This window comes from Chenopodium album, chromosome 4 (genome assembly GCF_948465745.1).
Source record: "Chenopodium album chromosome 4, dcCheAlbu1.1, whole genome shotgun sequence".
In the NCBI taxonomy this organism is placed as follows: Eukaryota; Viridiplantae; Streptophyta; class Magnoliopsida; order Caryophyllales; family Amaranthaceae; genus Chenopodium; species Chenopodium album.
The window spans coordinates 9,273,863-9,288,594 of NC_137837.1; the positions used below are offsets into that span (position 1 = coordinate 9,273,863).

At 31.4% G+C, this 14,732-nt stretch overlaps 1 protein-coding gene across 1 annotated transcript; it reads left to right on the plus strand.

Moving 5' to 3' along the window:
• The first annotated feature begins 1,393 nt into the window (after positions 1 to 1,393).
• On the plus strand, positions 1,394 to 3,911 carry LOC145628851 (uncharacterized). The gene is made up of 3 exons (XM_081681270.1): positions 1,394 to 1,687; positions 1,806 to 1,881; positions 2,158 to 3,911. Exons 1-3 carry the CDS (start codon positions 1,658 to 1,660, stop codon positions 3,618 to 3,620), a joined length of 1,569 nt encoding a protein of 522 aa, XP_081537396.1. The 5' UTR covers positions 1,394 to 1,657; the 3' UTR covers positions 3,621 to 3,911.
• The last annotated feature ends 10,821 nt before the right edge of the window (positions 3,912 to 14,732 follow it).

Sequence of the window (14,732 nt, forward strand, 5' to 3'; positions counted from 1 at the left end):
TGGTCTCTTATGGCCTGTTTTGGTTTACTTAAGAACTGAACTGTTTAATGTTTATGAGAGAAGAAAATTAAGAACTGAACTGAACCGAACCGAGTTGAACTAAAATGAACCGAACTGAAATTAAGCCGAAGAGAACATGCCCTTAAACCTTTTTTCAGTATTTGAACTTAATTATGTCCAGACTAAGGGCTTGTTCTCATTGACTGAATTCAGCTGAATTGAACTAAACTAAACTGAACTGAACTGAGCTGAGCTGAACTGAACTGAACTGAACTGAAATGAATATTTTATAAGAGAAGGAAATTAGGAGCTGAACTAAACTGAACTGAACTGAGCTGAACTGAACTAAACTGAACTGAATTTCAACGTAAGAGAACATGCCCTTAATTTTAGTTCAGTTCAGCTTCAATCAGTTATGTACTTATGTTCAGTTCCTAATTTAATTTCCTTCTCTCATAAACAATCCAGTTCAATTCAGATCATCCCCAATCAGTTCTGTTCAGTTTAGTTATTTTCATTAAATCATAATAGGCCCTACTTTTGCTTTGATTTATTTAATTTAAACGAATATAACTTGGGGCCTGTTCTGATTGACTGAACTGAACTTATTAGAGCTGAGCTAAATTGAACTGAGTATTTTATAAGAGAAGGAAATTAGGAGCTGAACTGAACTGAACTTATTAAAGCTGAACTGAATTGAAAATAATCGTATCTGATAAAGTTGTTAGTTGTGTTCAAAAATAGGCGAAGGTTGGAAAATGAATTGAACTGACCTTGAATTGAATGGAATTGAAGATAACCAATTTGATTTTTAAATCGACGCGGTTTAGAAACCAATCTTCAGACCAATTCGATCCAAAATCTCTTAGTCCAGTTGGTCCAAAATCTCTTAAAAACTAGTCAAAAGTATTCAAAATCTTTCTGCATCACACTATCTTACTATGACGTGTTATAAACCAAAAAAGACATAATCGTCATATTACACTTGACTTAGATCACATATATACAATAATACACCTACATCACTATAGTTACAATCCTCAACATATCTGGACTTAACCCAATTAATCAATTATACTTATTTTGAAAATGTACTTTACTAATTATAACAATAATACAAATATAAACATAAAAAATTTGTTTTAAGTGGAATACCCCAGCTCATTTCTACTAGTCGTACTAGCTAGTAAGCACTGTACCAGCATACTCTAATCGTACAACAACCAAACTTTAATAATACAACCAAAACTATAGCTTAAAAATAAATAAAAATAACAACACTAGAAATAAAACAAAAGATATTTATAATTACGTTGCACCTTCATTCTTCACTTGGCAAAACTGTCCACATCTTACTATTCATTTTCTCTCTCCTCCCTCACTCCCCCTAGGCCCTAGCCTATCCATCTATCTATACATACAAACCCTTCGAAAACAAACACCTAAAAAAAAAAACATAAAACAAAATAAAATAATTTCACTTGAATTTCGTTTTCTCTCTCCTCTTTAAACCGCCTCCCTCTTTTTTAGCTTGTGAGCTGCTCTCTACTCCACTTCTCAGCCACCTCTTCCTTACTTTCTCTCTCCTCTTTTTCTTCTTTCTTTAATACCCTTCAATTTCAACAGATCTCTTTCAGTATTCACACTTTCTTACATTATGAACAAGCAAGATTTCTTAAAAACCCAGGTATATATTTAATTCTTCTTTAGTTTTATTTTTGTTATTATTATTATTATTATTTTTGGCTCAAATAATTTGAACTAATGTGTATTAATTTATGGGTTATTTTTTGTTTATTTTGTAGAGTTGTGTTCTTAGAGTGAACATACACTGTGATGGCTGCAAAAGTAAAGTAAAAAAAATCCTCCAGAAAATTGATGGTAAATTTTTTTTTTTTTTTTTTTTTTTTTTTTTAATTTCTTAGATCTGAAATTACTGTATTTTTGTTACACTAGTTACATTACCATTCATTTCTTTCTCTGTCAGTAGTTATATAGTGTAACCTTGGTTATATTGTACTTATTATTATGATTTTTTTATTATGTGTCACAAATAATACCATTTGTTGCAAATAATAATAAACGATGTTAAACATGTTATAAACTTATAACAATGGTCTAATTAAACTTGGGTTATGGTTAATTTTTTTTTTTCAGGGGTGTATAAAACAGAAATAAATTCAGAGCAAGGGAAGGTGACGGTAACTGGGAGTGTAGACCCAGAAATATTAATCAAAAAGCTTGAGAAAAATGGCAAGCATGCTGAGTTATGGGGCCCAGCAAAAGGCTCTAACAACAACAATAACAACAACTTCATGAATCAGTTTATGAATGTTAATAATCAGATGAAAAACTTCAATTTAGACGTGGGTAAAAATGGAAAAGACAATAACAAGGGTCAAAAGGGTGGAGGTGGTGGTGGTAAAGATCAGAACAAAAGTGGACAACAACACCAGCAACAACAACAACCACCTCAGCAACAGCTGCAACATTTGCAGTTTCTTCAGCAACAACTTCAGCAACAGCAGATGAAAGCAGGGCAAGGTGCAAAAATGATGGCTGCTCCGCCGAAGGAGCAGCAGCAGAAGGCGGTGAAGTTTATGGGTCCACCTGAGGATGATTTCGATGACGAGTATGACGATGATGATGAGTTTAGTGATGAATTTGACGATGAATTTGACGATGAGTATGATGAGGATGATTTGGATGATGATGTTTTTGGTGGGGGGCATCACCAGCATCAGGCGGTGAAGAGTGGAGCTGTTATGATGGGTAAGGAAGGAAAAGGCGGTTCGGGTGATAATAAGAAGGGGAAGAATGGGGGTGGTGGAGGTGGAGGTGGAGGTGGAGGTGGGGATAAGAAGGGTAAAGATGGAAAGAGTGGTAAAAAGGAAGGTGGTGGTGGTGGGGGGATGGCTAGTATGATTAAGGGTATGTTGGGGGGTGGTGGTGGAAATAGTGAGAAAAAGAAGGGTAATGATGGAAAGAAAGATGGTAAAAATGGTGGGAATAATAACAAAGGAGGTGGTAAAAATGGTGAGCATGGTAAAAATGGTGGGGGTAAAAATGGGGGAGGAGGGGGTGAGGGTAAAGTGGTAAAACATGTAACATTTGAGAGTAATAATAAAGGTGGGGGTAAAAATGGTGGTGGTGGCGGTGGGGGTAAAAAAGGAGGAGGCGGCGGGGGCGGTGGTGGAGGAGAAGGGAATATGATGAGTATGGGGCAAAAGGGTAATTTCCCAATGGCTCAAATGGGAATGGGCCCGGCCGCGGCAGGGTTACCAGCTACTCACATGATGATGAATGGTGGTGGGCCCGGAGGCGGAGGTGGTGGTGGGTATTATCAAGGGATGGGTCCAGGTCAAGGCCCAAGTCCAGCCCAATTCAATTCCCAGCAACAGCAGTATATGGCAATGATGATGAACCAGCAGAGGATGAATGGTGGCGAGGGTTATGGGATGATGGCGCCGCAGGCGGCTCAGCCGATGAATATGATGTATGGACGGCCACCGATGGGGCCGATGGGCTACGCACCTTCAATGGTTCCTCCTCCGGGGTACCATGACCCTTACACTTCCTATTTTAGTGATGAAAATACTGATAGTTGCAGTATTATGTAAATTCTTCTCTGTAATTTTTAATTTTGGTAATTTATTTTGAGGATATGTTTTTAACTAGGTTAGATTAATTAAAAAATCTAGTGTGTGGGTTTTAGAGCCTAGTAATTTAGTTTCATGTGGGCTTTTTAATTTTATTTTGGGGTAATTTAGTATGAATGTAGTGCTTTTATTTAGTTCAACTTGAAGAGTTGATAATGATAAGTGTCATTCTCGTGTAAGAAGAATAGGAAATGGAAGTTTTTGTTTATTGGTAATATATGGTACTCCCACTAATCCACTTGAAATCTTTTATTGTGATTTTCATGTTACTTTCATTTTCATGCTAGTTTCTCCATTGTCTTTGTCCAACTTTTGATGTCTTTGTCAATTCATTTAGTGAGATTCATAATTTTGGTGAAGAGTTAAGATTGTGTTTTCATTTGTCTATAATAACATATCATTCCGCCAATTATTTAGAGTTTTTGAGCTCATGAAATGTGAACATGATTGTATTTATTAATGTGACAACTAAATCAAAACCTTTGATTTAATTTTACTACTCCGTAGGTCCGATTATTACAATCCAACTATGCTTCTAAAGCTGGTCCATCCATCCAAAATAGAGTTTTTGACCCAAAGATGAACTTTAAGTTGACAGGATGAGTTCTCCCAACTGAGTACTGAACACCTGATCAGGTCATGTGTGGTATTGACTTTTAGATTAACTACATTGCTTTTTTGACTAACGGACTGATTTGGGTGAATTTGGCGTGGTTTACCAAAGTTTATAAACTAAAGCTGTTTTTTTCGATTTTGTCACAAACTCACAACTAGTTTAATTGTTTAAAAAATTAATTTATTCTTATTATTATAATGTAGGTTTATGGAATTATGGGCATTCATATGGTACACTATTAATGTTTCAAAATTGCCACAACTATTGTGGAGTGCCGAGTGTGCTATTTGACACTTGAGTCCCGAAAAAAGTACTAAGGTTTTTTTTTTATTATTTTTTCCTTCAATAATTCACAAATATCATAGATTATGGCATTATAATTTTTTTTTTTTGGGTGTTGCAATATTGGGCCTTTTATTTATTTATTTTTAAATTTGACTTAGGGCCTGTTTGACTGTTCTGTTCAGCTTATTTTCAGTTCGGTTGACTTCAGCTTTTTAATTTCCTCTCATAAAATATTTATTTCAGTTCAGTTCAATAAATCAGAACAAACCCTTATTTGGCTTATTTAGACCCAAAAACTCTTAGATAAACTGGAATATATTTCAGAAAACAAGTTTCGAATCTTTCAACAAGTTAAAATACTATATTCAAATATTTTTCCCCTACACACAAATTCATTGATATCTAACAACGTTTTTATTTTATTTTTTTAAAAAAAACAATATAACAATGCAATTATTTAACAAAGTGGGTCCTTAACTACGTACCCAAAATACAATACAATAAAAGAAATTATCAAGTAATTAACTAGCAAAATCGATAATTGATGATTTGGTTTGCCGGTGTTCCTTTTTAGAATTGGTGTGAAAAATTCAATTGACAAGATCAATATGTTATATTGGAGTTAAGTAAAATACAGGGGACTCAGTTCTTGTACAAAGTGGGAAAGGGAACTCTATTTATTTTATAGAGAAAAAGAGGATTAGGGTTAAATTTTCGGTGGTAGGAGGTATTTTTAGGTGACTTAACTCACATTTAACCCAAGAAAAATTAAGTCCCTTGTAAAGAATTGAGTCCACTCATTATAGTTTTGATTAAACCAAACAAATAACCCCCAAAACCTTTAACGAAACAATTTCCAACACGTAAATCGATAAAAAATATTAATAAGTGAAAAGTGGTCCCCACTAATGAAACTTGTTAACGGCAAGATTTTTGTATAGAAACTAAACGTATTTTGGGATAACAGTGTGGAAAGTTTTAAATGGAGGGGTACAACTTAGAAAAGTGAAATTTAGAGGGTTACTATATAGAAAAACTCAAAAAAAAGCCAAAGCATGTTTTTCATATCCTTGGTTTATTGTAGCTTATTTGTCTTGCATTTGTTTAATTGTGTGATTATATTAGGTGGTAGGTTTGTTGACCGTCCCCGTGAGTTAGAGTTAGGGATTGTTCACATTTACTGAACTGAGCTGAACTGATTGGAGCTGAATTGAACTGAACTGAAATGAACTGAGCTGAAATGAATATTTCATGAGAGAGGGAAATTAAGAACTGAACTGAAATTAAGTAAATGTGAACAGACCCTTAGCTTGTGAGATGGTCGTGATTTTAAAGAGAAATGTGGAGTTGTAATTCTATGCCTAATGTTTGTTCCAAAAAGAGGAAGAGACTATTTTTTATTGGTCTTAAATTAAAATATTAAAAAAAAAAAAAATTAAAACAAAGGGACTCAATTGTTTAACCATAGGAACTCAATTCTCTCCCTTATTTAATTAAAACCCACTGAAAACCTAAACTCATTCTAGCCCTGTCCCTTTTCCATCTGTAAAATAAATAGAGTCATCTTTCTCCATATTTTGCAAGAATTGAGTACCTTATTATATATACTACGTGTGTGTGTATATATATATATATATATATATATATATATATATATATATATATATATATATATATATATATATATATATATATATTAAATATATATATATTAAATAGTCCCTTATTGTATACTTAACTATGTGATATTCGTTTTTTTAACTTTTAAAAATAGACCGAATGAAATATCAAACCTCAACAATAATTCCTTTTCTCCAATTCAAGAAACCCGAATTGGAAGTTGCAGAGGTTACCAAAAATTGGATTCGTTATAGAATAAGAATCAAGGAACACTCATTATTCTCTTAAAAATTAGATTACTTTGAAGAGGAATAATCAAGGAACACTCATTATTCACTCAAAAGAAGCTGCTTTCCCTTACAATTTCAAAGGGACTTTACATAATTGCACATAATAATAACCAAAAAATAAAATAAAATAGTTCTAGCTAACAGATAATTTTCCAATTATACTATGTCCAAGAATGAATTTTTTGATGGCCAAAATTGAATAAAAAGTTTTCCTCTTTATACAAATATCTTAAACTATAATACAAAGTAGAAGTATAAAAAAAATGTCAAAATTTGTACTAGAGATTTATTAAATAAAATGTCAAGTTGATACAATTTGGTGAAACAATTAATAGAGTATAATAAATAAAACCAACTAGAAGAGTATAAAATATGAGAGGGTGTTTGACAAGTGAGGGAGCAGGAAGTGATAAGGCACTGGCAATTGAAAGCTCCATATATGGCATTACGCAACTTGGGGGCACATGGAAAGGGGTCCCTTCTCTTTAAGTTAGTACACCATTATATCAACAACATGTAACTCTTAAGCTAAACATGGCAACATGCTACCAATTATTGATAATTTGAGTTGGATTAGCTTCTTCACTCGGTTTTTTTCGATCGCAAAGTCATTGTGTAGATAAAGTTACATATAACATTTAACGGATATACAATAATAAGTTGGAAGTTTCCGTAGCAATAAATAATGAGATTGAATAGAACTGATTATGAATGTGACTGTAAAAATAGGACAGGTGAATGAGCCTAATCCAATCCGTTGAGATTAGTGGGTTAGTAAAGGATAGTTTAAAAAGTAATAGGTCTATTATGTTGAGTCCCACGTATGTCATGTGTACAAACGTGTTGTCCATGTCTCACATAAGTTACATTAGATAAGATTATAAGAGAAGGAGTAATAATCACTTAATTTATTGCTAAAAAAAATATAGATGTATCGTAACCATATGATTCAAGCATAAATTGTTTGAAGTATATATTAGAAATTAAGAGAACTAAGGGTTTGTTCACATTTATTGAACTTAAATTAGCTGAAATAAACTGATTGGAGCTGAGCTGAGCTGAACTGAACTGAGCTGAAATGAATATATATTTTAAGAGAGAAAGAAATTAGGAGCTGTACTAAACTAAACTGAAATTAAGCCGAAGTGAACAAGCCCTAAGTTGTATTCAAATTGACTTGAATTGAACCAACGTGATTCATAATGGCCATAAATTGACTATAGTATTTGGTTTAAAATTTACAAACATCCATAAAAGGTTACTAATAGAGCACATATGACCTAACTCAAACTTTAGTACTTGGCCATACCCGATTCAAGATCAAACTAAACCAAATAACAACTATAGAAATATAAACAAGATGGTCATAATCAAATCAAATATTGTGTCACTAATGAATTTGAGGGGTAATTCCTCAACGGATAATTGATTTGAAATAATAATACTTCGTCTATATCTCATTTGAAGTCATAAGTAATCTAACTATTGTCTTCCGTGAGTATGTACGTTATAGGCCATTTCACACATCCTTAAAATTAATCATAATTAAAAATTAAGTTTTCTACAAGAAACAGAAGATTCCTAAGGTGTCAAAGCATAATTAATTAAGCTTATGATTAAAGAATAAAACGAATTTCAAACTTTTAATTATAACAAGAGGGATATTTTCTTACATATCTCTTTGTCGGAAAATATATCTCGGAGTTCCTTGTAAGAGCAAATTCAATGCATCATATGATATTCATTTGATTTTATCTTTCCTCTCCTAAAATTACACGTTTCATGATAATTGAACTAAGATAGACTTCTTAAAATCAATAAAAATGAAGTGGTATTACGTATTAATCCAAATGGGGCAGGGAATTGAGAGATTTGCGGAGGTTAGAAAGCATTCAATGTTTTCGTTGGGAATGAGATGACATCTTAGATTAGACCTTAGCTTCTTCCAAAATGGACAAACATTATGCATGTAATTTTTAGTTTGGGGGCTTTTGAACATTTTATTGACTAAGGAGACGTTTTTTTGTTCACTTCTCAACGTATCAGGTTTTTCACAAGGTATTTGTGATGTGTGAACGTTCCCTTTATTCGAGTTTATTTAGGACCTACGCATTATCTTCACAAATGAGTCACTCTTGTATAGTAGTTGTATTATCTCAGTTTCACATTATGTATAACAATTGAGTATTATTTGTGAGACATAAAATTATATTGTTGCATATAATGTAAAAAGAGGTAGTAAATGTTTTTAATTTTTAGGCTTTTAACAATTTCAAATCTAGCTTAAAATCAAGCATAACAATTTTATTATAATCATTAAAGTAGCATTTTATCTAATAAACCGACAAGATTATTTAAATTAACAATATAGTTGTGACTAAAGTGAATAACTTATATTAATCGATCTTTGCACTTATAATTATAATGTATATATCTATGTTAAATGCAATTGTTTGTGTATTACGTATCCCACATTGGAAGATAAGGTTAAGATTTCATTAAGCACAACCCCTAAACTTGGTAAGTCAACTATCAAGATTAATACTCTCTCAGTTTTTAAATACTTGCTCCATTTTTCTTTTCCGGCCGTTTTTAAATACTTGCTCTATTTCCTTTTTTGGAAAACTTTTACAATATTTAATTCATTTCTCACACATAGTGAACCCAACATAATACTCCCTCTCTTCCTATTCTTCCACTATTTTTGCTTTTTACAATTTTTTATTTTCTCAACTACCCCACTACGACCCTGTTTGATTCACCTTAATTTTGCTGAACTGAAATTAGTTTTACTGAACTGAACTTATTTTAACTGAACTGAACTTAATTTTACTGAACTGGAATTATTTTTACTGAACTTAAATTATTTTTATTGAATTGAAATTATTTTTACTGATTTTCTATTATAATTCTTCTTTAAGAAAACTGAATTTTACTGAACTGAACTTATTTTTACTGAAGTGAAATTATTTTTACTGAACTGAAATTAATTTTACTGAACTGAACTTATTTTTATTGAACTGAAATTATTTTTACTTAATATTATTTTTTTAAGGTGAAGAGAACAGGGTCTACCTCCATATTTTATTACTTTTTCCAATTTTTCCTAAAACTCCGCGCATGGAGAAATGGAGCAAGTGTTTAAAAACGGAGGGAGTACTTAATAATCAGGTATCTTATTCAAAAAAGGTCAACTATATCAATATGTCAATTATTTTGAAATGAAGGCATGGAGCGACACTAGTGTATGCCCATGATAAAATTAGTTTTCGATGGTTAAATTTGTTGTTCAAACTTCTAAGGGATAGTAGGGCTATAGGGGCCAATGTTCAACTCAACAACAAATTGGGTAGGTACCTAAACTAGGATGCTAAATGATCAAGATTTCTCAATATAGACATGTGATGACTTCAATTTCCCTCTCTTTCATTTTAGGCGCCAACAATTAGGAATATTTTGCATGTGAAGATAATTAATTTAATTTCAGTTTATTATTTGGTGAGATTTGGGAGGGGGCTATTGTTAGTTAAACATAATTAAGCTTCAAGGGTAATTAAACCACCTATTTTAGATAATTATTAACTATTGCATATATAGGTAATGGTTACATATCATTTTGTACTGTATAATCTTATTTGATCACGAATTTTTTTTTTTTTAGTGTTTTAGAGAGCCACAAGTACAGTTAATGAGAATCTATCCCAAAATCTTTTGTAACCGGGAAGAGAGCTCTAAGCACTTGAGCTCTAACCCATTATTATTATCACGAATCTATGCTACCGATACTACTTCTTTTGTTCTTGACTTATGTATAAGAAGAGTGGGAAGCATAGATAGGGTGCCCATTTGCCCAACTTGAAATAACAAATGCATTCATAGAGGAATATCAATTATTCAATTAATTAAGACACATTAGATATTAAGACCTAATAATAGGCAAACCTTAGGACAAAGTAACATTAATTAGAACTTCAATTGAAATATTGAAGTGATATTATAGGCAAAAAATGGGATGGATAGATTACTTTAATATAAATCCTAGATGACACAATTAGTAGCTCCATGTGGGCTTGTCCATCATATTATAGTAACGATTACTTGGTTCTAGTAAATTAATTACATTTCAGAAGAATATTTATCGTTCAATAGAGAAATGCACGTGCTACATACCTATTATCATGTATGATTTGTGCGTAATTACACTCATAAACGTACAAGCAGCAGTCAATTCTAGACCAATCTTATAGCCTAATAGGTTGTTTCTTGTGTAAATTCCCTCCTACGTACCGTATATCAAGACTTTAACTATAGTAACATGATCTTGTCACACCTAAAATCTTATAGAAACCTTCACAAGGATTATATTATTCACAGGATACTAGTATTAATTGCCTATATATTTTTAGGATGTTTGGAAATAATGGTCATGTACGTAACGTTTTAAAATTGATTTAATCATCATATAAGCTAGGCTAAAAGATCATCAACTCGATTGATGATCAATGCATTTAATCAATAACATCATCAAACCATTACATTTATCTCTTTACAATTTCTTAAAGTTACTACAGATTTATTGACGGAAAACGCCATAACTTATTGATAACTTCAGCTTATTTATATATGTACCGTTGAAAATTTTGTCAAGATCTCCAGTTATACATTGTCAGTTCTAAGGCCTGTTCACATTTACTGAATTGAACTAAATAGTGCTGAAATACTACGTAAATATTTATGAGAGAAGGAAATTAGGAGCTGAACTGAACTGATTGAAGCTAAACTGTACTAAACTGAAATTAATCTGAAGTGAACATGCCCTAATTTGAATCGATACCCACATAAATTGCTTCACATTTCAGTATACATCACGATTATTTGAATCTGTCAACCATCAACTAATGTTACGACATGTTACATTGAGCTAAAAAAGTCATTAAAAATACAGAATATCAAGCAATTGAGATACAAAGTGAATATTCAATTGAGTTTCCTCACTATATTTGACCCAAATTTCCAAAACAAGAACAACTCCCACCTCATTGAATTTCTCCCCATAAACGCATGCAATTTATCCCCATACAAACTGAATATTCAATTGAGTTTCCTCAAGCTATTGTCGGAGGCATATATATAAATATAATTCCATAATTTTTCAAACTATAGTGTATAATTAATTATTTGAGTATCAAAACTTTGAGACTCGTATAATTTCCGCGTCCTGGGGTGAATCGCATCTTAGTTGTACAATAGTACAAGAATCTATATTACCAAAAAAGGTGCAATGCATATGAAAATTAATGATTACATGCGCTAAATTTATATGAATTGAACCAAAAATAAAAAAATTAAAAAAAAATTAAAAAATCTAGACCCACCAATTTGATTGAAAATTGTTAGTGTTAGGCATATTTCGCATTCTATTTCTACCGACCAAAGAGCCGTGTGATTGTCGTATAATATATGATAGATAGATGTAACTTTTATATGTAATGTAACTTTCATCATAATCTCTAATTTAATTAATGTATGTAACTGCCGCCAAGAAATATGAGGCTTATGTTACATAAATTCATCATGAGAAGTTGTACATTTGTGTGGTTAATTTTCATAGTTAGTCAAAGGTTTGAAAAGGTATTGTTGAATTGATAACTTTGTTTACATGCAATTATTAAGCACTTTGGTTGGAATTCCATTAGTGTCAACTACCAATTATTTTTTCTTACAAACTCCAAATATTATAATATTAAATATATAGTCATTAAAACAAGAGGTTTAATACCTATTGGCGAGTTTTGGATTATGATAAGGTGGGACCGAAAACACATATCGGAGTTTTAAAGTTGAAATTACTGTGTCATTTTTCTTAGTGCGTTTAAAAAATGAAAAATATAATTTTTGAGTCTACATATTTATTGCGTATGTGGATATGCACAATGTATACGGGATATTGTTATGATTCTATTAAATAACCAAAAGATAACTGCTACTCATTACTTAAAAAGTTGATGAGCTCTTATTAAGCGCAATCTCAGTTAAACTTAAATGATGTCCAAGTTCAAACTTATACAGTCCTTCACTCCTTCTGAATCTAATAAATGCATCACTTTGAATAATATATGTGTCAATGCATAACTTTGATAACTAACATCTTTCATTTTATATTGGTTTAATTTATAAAAAAAATAATACTACTTCGTATGTTTTAGGAAGATATACATTGTGAGTTTATGACTTATTCAATAGAATTTCAAGTTTGGGCTACTCACACAAAATTTCAGAGTTTAGGCTCAACTTAGCTCTATGGACTGCTAGCAGAATTTATGGGCTTTTGTACATTTGGGCTATCTCATGTGATAGGCTGGCAGCCTATCATAAATGAACTTGTGCAGCATGTTTTAGTGATGGGCTTTTGAGTATTGGGCTAATTGACATTTTTTCTTCACCACTTGCTGATCATGCTTTTCAATTACAACAAATTATCTGCAATGAACCTTTCGGTTAATTAAATCCAGTTAAGCCACTAGGTGACTAGGATCAATAGATTTCTTAACTATAAAATTCCTAAGGTTCCTAGCCCAATTTAATTCACCAAAAACCATGCAAAACGCTTCACACATTGCGGTGCTTACAAACCAAAACCCTCCACTAAAAACCAAAAAAATAAAAAAAAATAAAAATAAAATAAAAATCCAGGTCATTGGACGAATGATGGTCATTAGTGAGCAACCGGTCTTACATGCATCCTTATGCAGCTAGGAAACATGCAACACCAGCCCAATAAAGAAGCAGCCCAATTGCTAAACTCGCCCAAATGCTTCAAAACGAAAACGCGACCCAACCCAATCCTTCATTTCCCAAAGGACACCCACTCCAAATCCATATTTTGGTTTTCAATTTATTAATTTTTTTTTTTAAAAAAAAAACTATTTTACTTCTCATTAATTTTTCAAAAGGAAAATTCTGCAATTAATTTCTCTGATTTTCTCTCTCTAAATTCCATTCTTCTCTCCTCTACATGATTTTTCTTCACTATAAAATTGAAAAATCAACAATGGTATACGAGAAGAGATGCAAAATGAAAAGGATTGTCCTAAAAAATGGTAAATTTTATCTGATTTTTGTCCTAATTTATGTAAATTTTTATGAATTTCAATGACTTTCATCGTTAATTTTCGTCCGAATTTTTCGATACTCTGTTTGAATTTTTTGTTTCATAATCATATTTAGAAACCAATGCTTATGTTCATATTTTGAATGATTATGTTCACTTTCTAAAATGCATATGTTCATATTTTTTATGCCTATGTTCACTCTCTGAAAAGCCATGTTCGTATTTAAGGGAACCTATGAATATGTTCATATTTTGCATGATTATGTTCTTTTTCTAGATTTATATATTCACATTTTTTTTTTTTGAATATGTACATATTTTTAATACTTATAATGCATACATTCATAATCATATTATTTTTTATTTCTCCGGTTTTTATGTTCATAATTTAATGCCTTATATTTATAATAATATTTTATATGTTCATAGATGATTTCAAATATTCATGATGTAAATATGTGTTGTTCATGAAATATTCTCATTAAGTCTGTTAATGTATATGTTATCTTTCTTAAATGCACATGTTCATATTTTTTACGCATATGTTCACTTTTTAAATGCTTATATTCACTTTAAGGAAACCAATGCTTACGTTTATATATTGAATCGTTATGTTCACTTTTTGAAATGCATATGTTCATATTTTTTTACGCCTATGTTCACTTTTTAAAATGCTAATGTTCACATTTAAGGGAACCCATCACTACAAAAAAATAAGAATAGACAACACTTAAGATTGCAACACTTACAGAAATGTTTCTCTTAATAATCTAACGCAACAATATTTATTTGTTACTTTGAATTAAAGTAACAGAAAAAAAAAAAAAAAAAAAAAAGTGTTGCTCTAGACTATATAAGGCAACAGTCGCTTAAAGTGTTACCTTTTTCTTGTCTAAGACAACACATATAATAATTGTTGCATGAAAAGATAACAATAACAAAACTATTGTTTGAAAATGTAACATTAGTATCTATGTTGCCATCTATGGCTACATTTATATTAAAAAGACAAATATATATATATATATATATATATATATATATATATATATAAGCAAGTTCAGTGGAGTTGGTGGGGACCTCATCTTGTGACTTTGAGGTCACAAGTTCGAGCCCTACCAACTACTAAATGCTTGGGAGTGACAACAATT

Bases quoted from the DNA above. Each gene is read 5' to 3' on its own strand.
- LOC145628851 (XM_081681270.1), top strand. From the start codon at position 1,658: ATGAACAAGCAAGATTTCTTAAAAACCCAG. The intron at 1,688-1,805 runs GTATATATTTAA...TTTATTTTGTAG, and splicing joins AAGATTTCTTAAAAACCCAG to AGTTGTGTTCTTAGAGTGAA. The intron at 1,882-2,157 runs GTAAATTTTTTT...TTTTTTTTTCAG, and splicing joins AATCCTCCAGAAAATTGATG to GGGTGTATAAAACAGAAATA.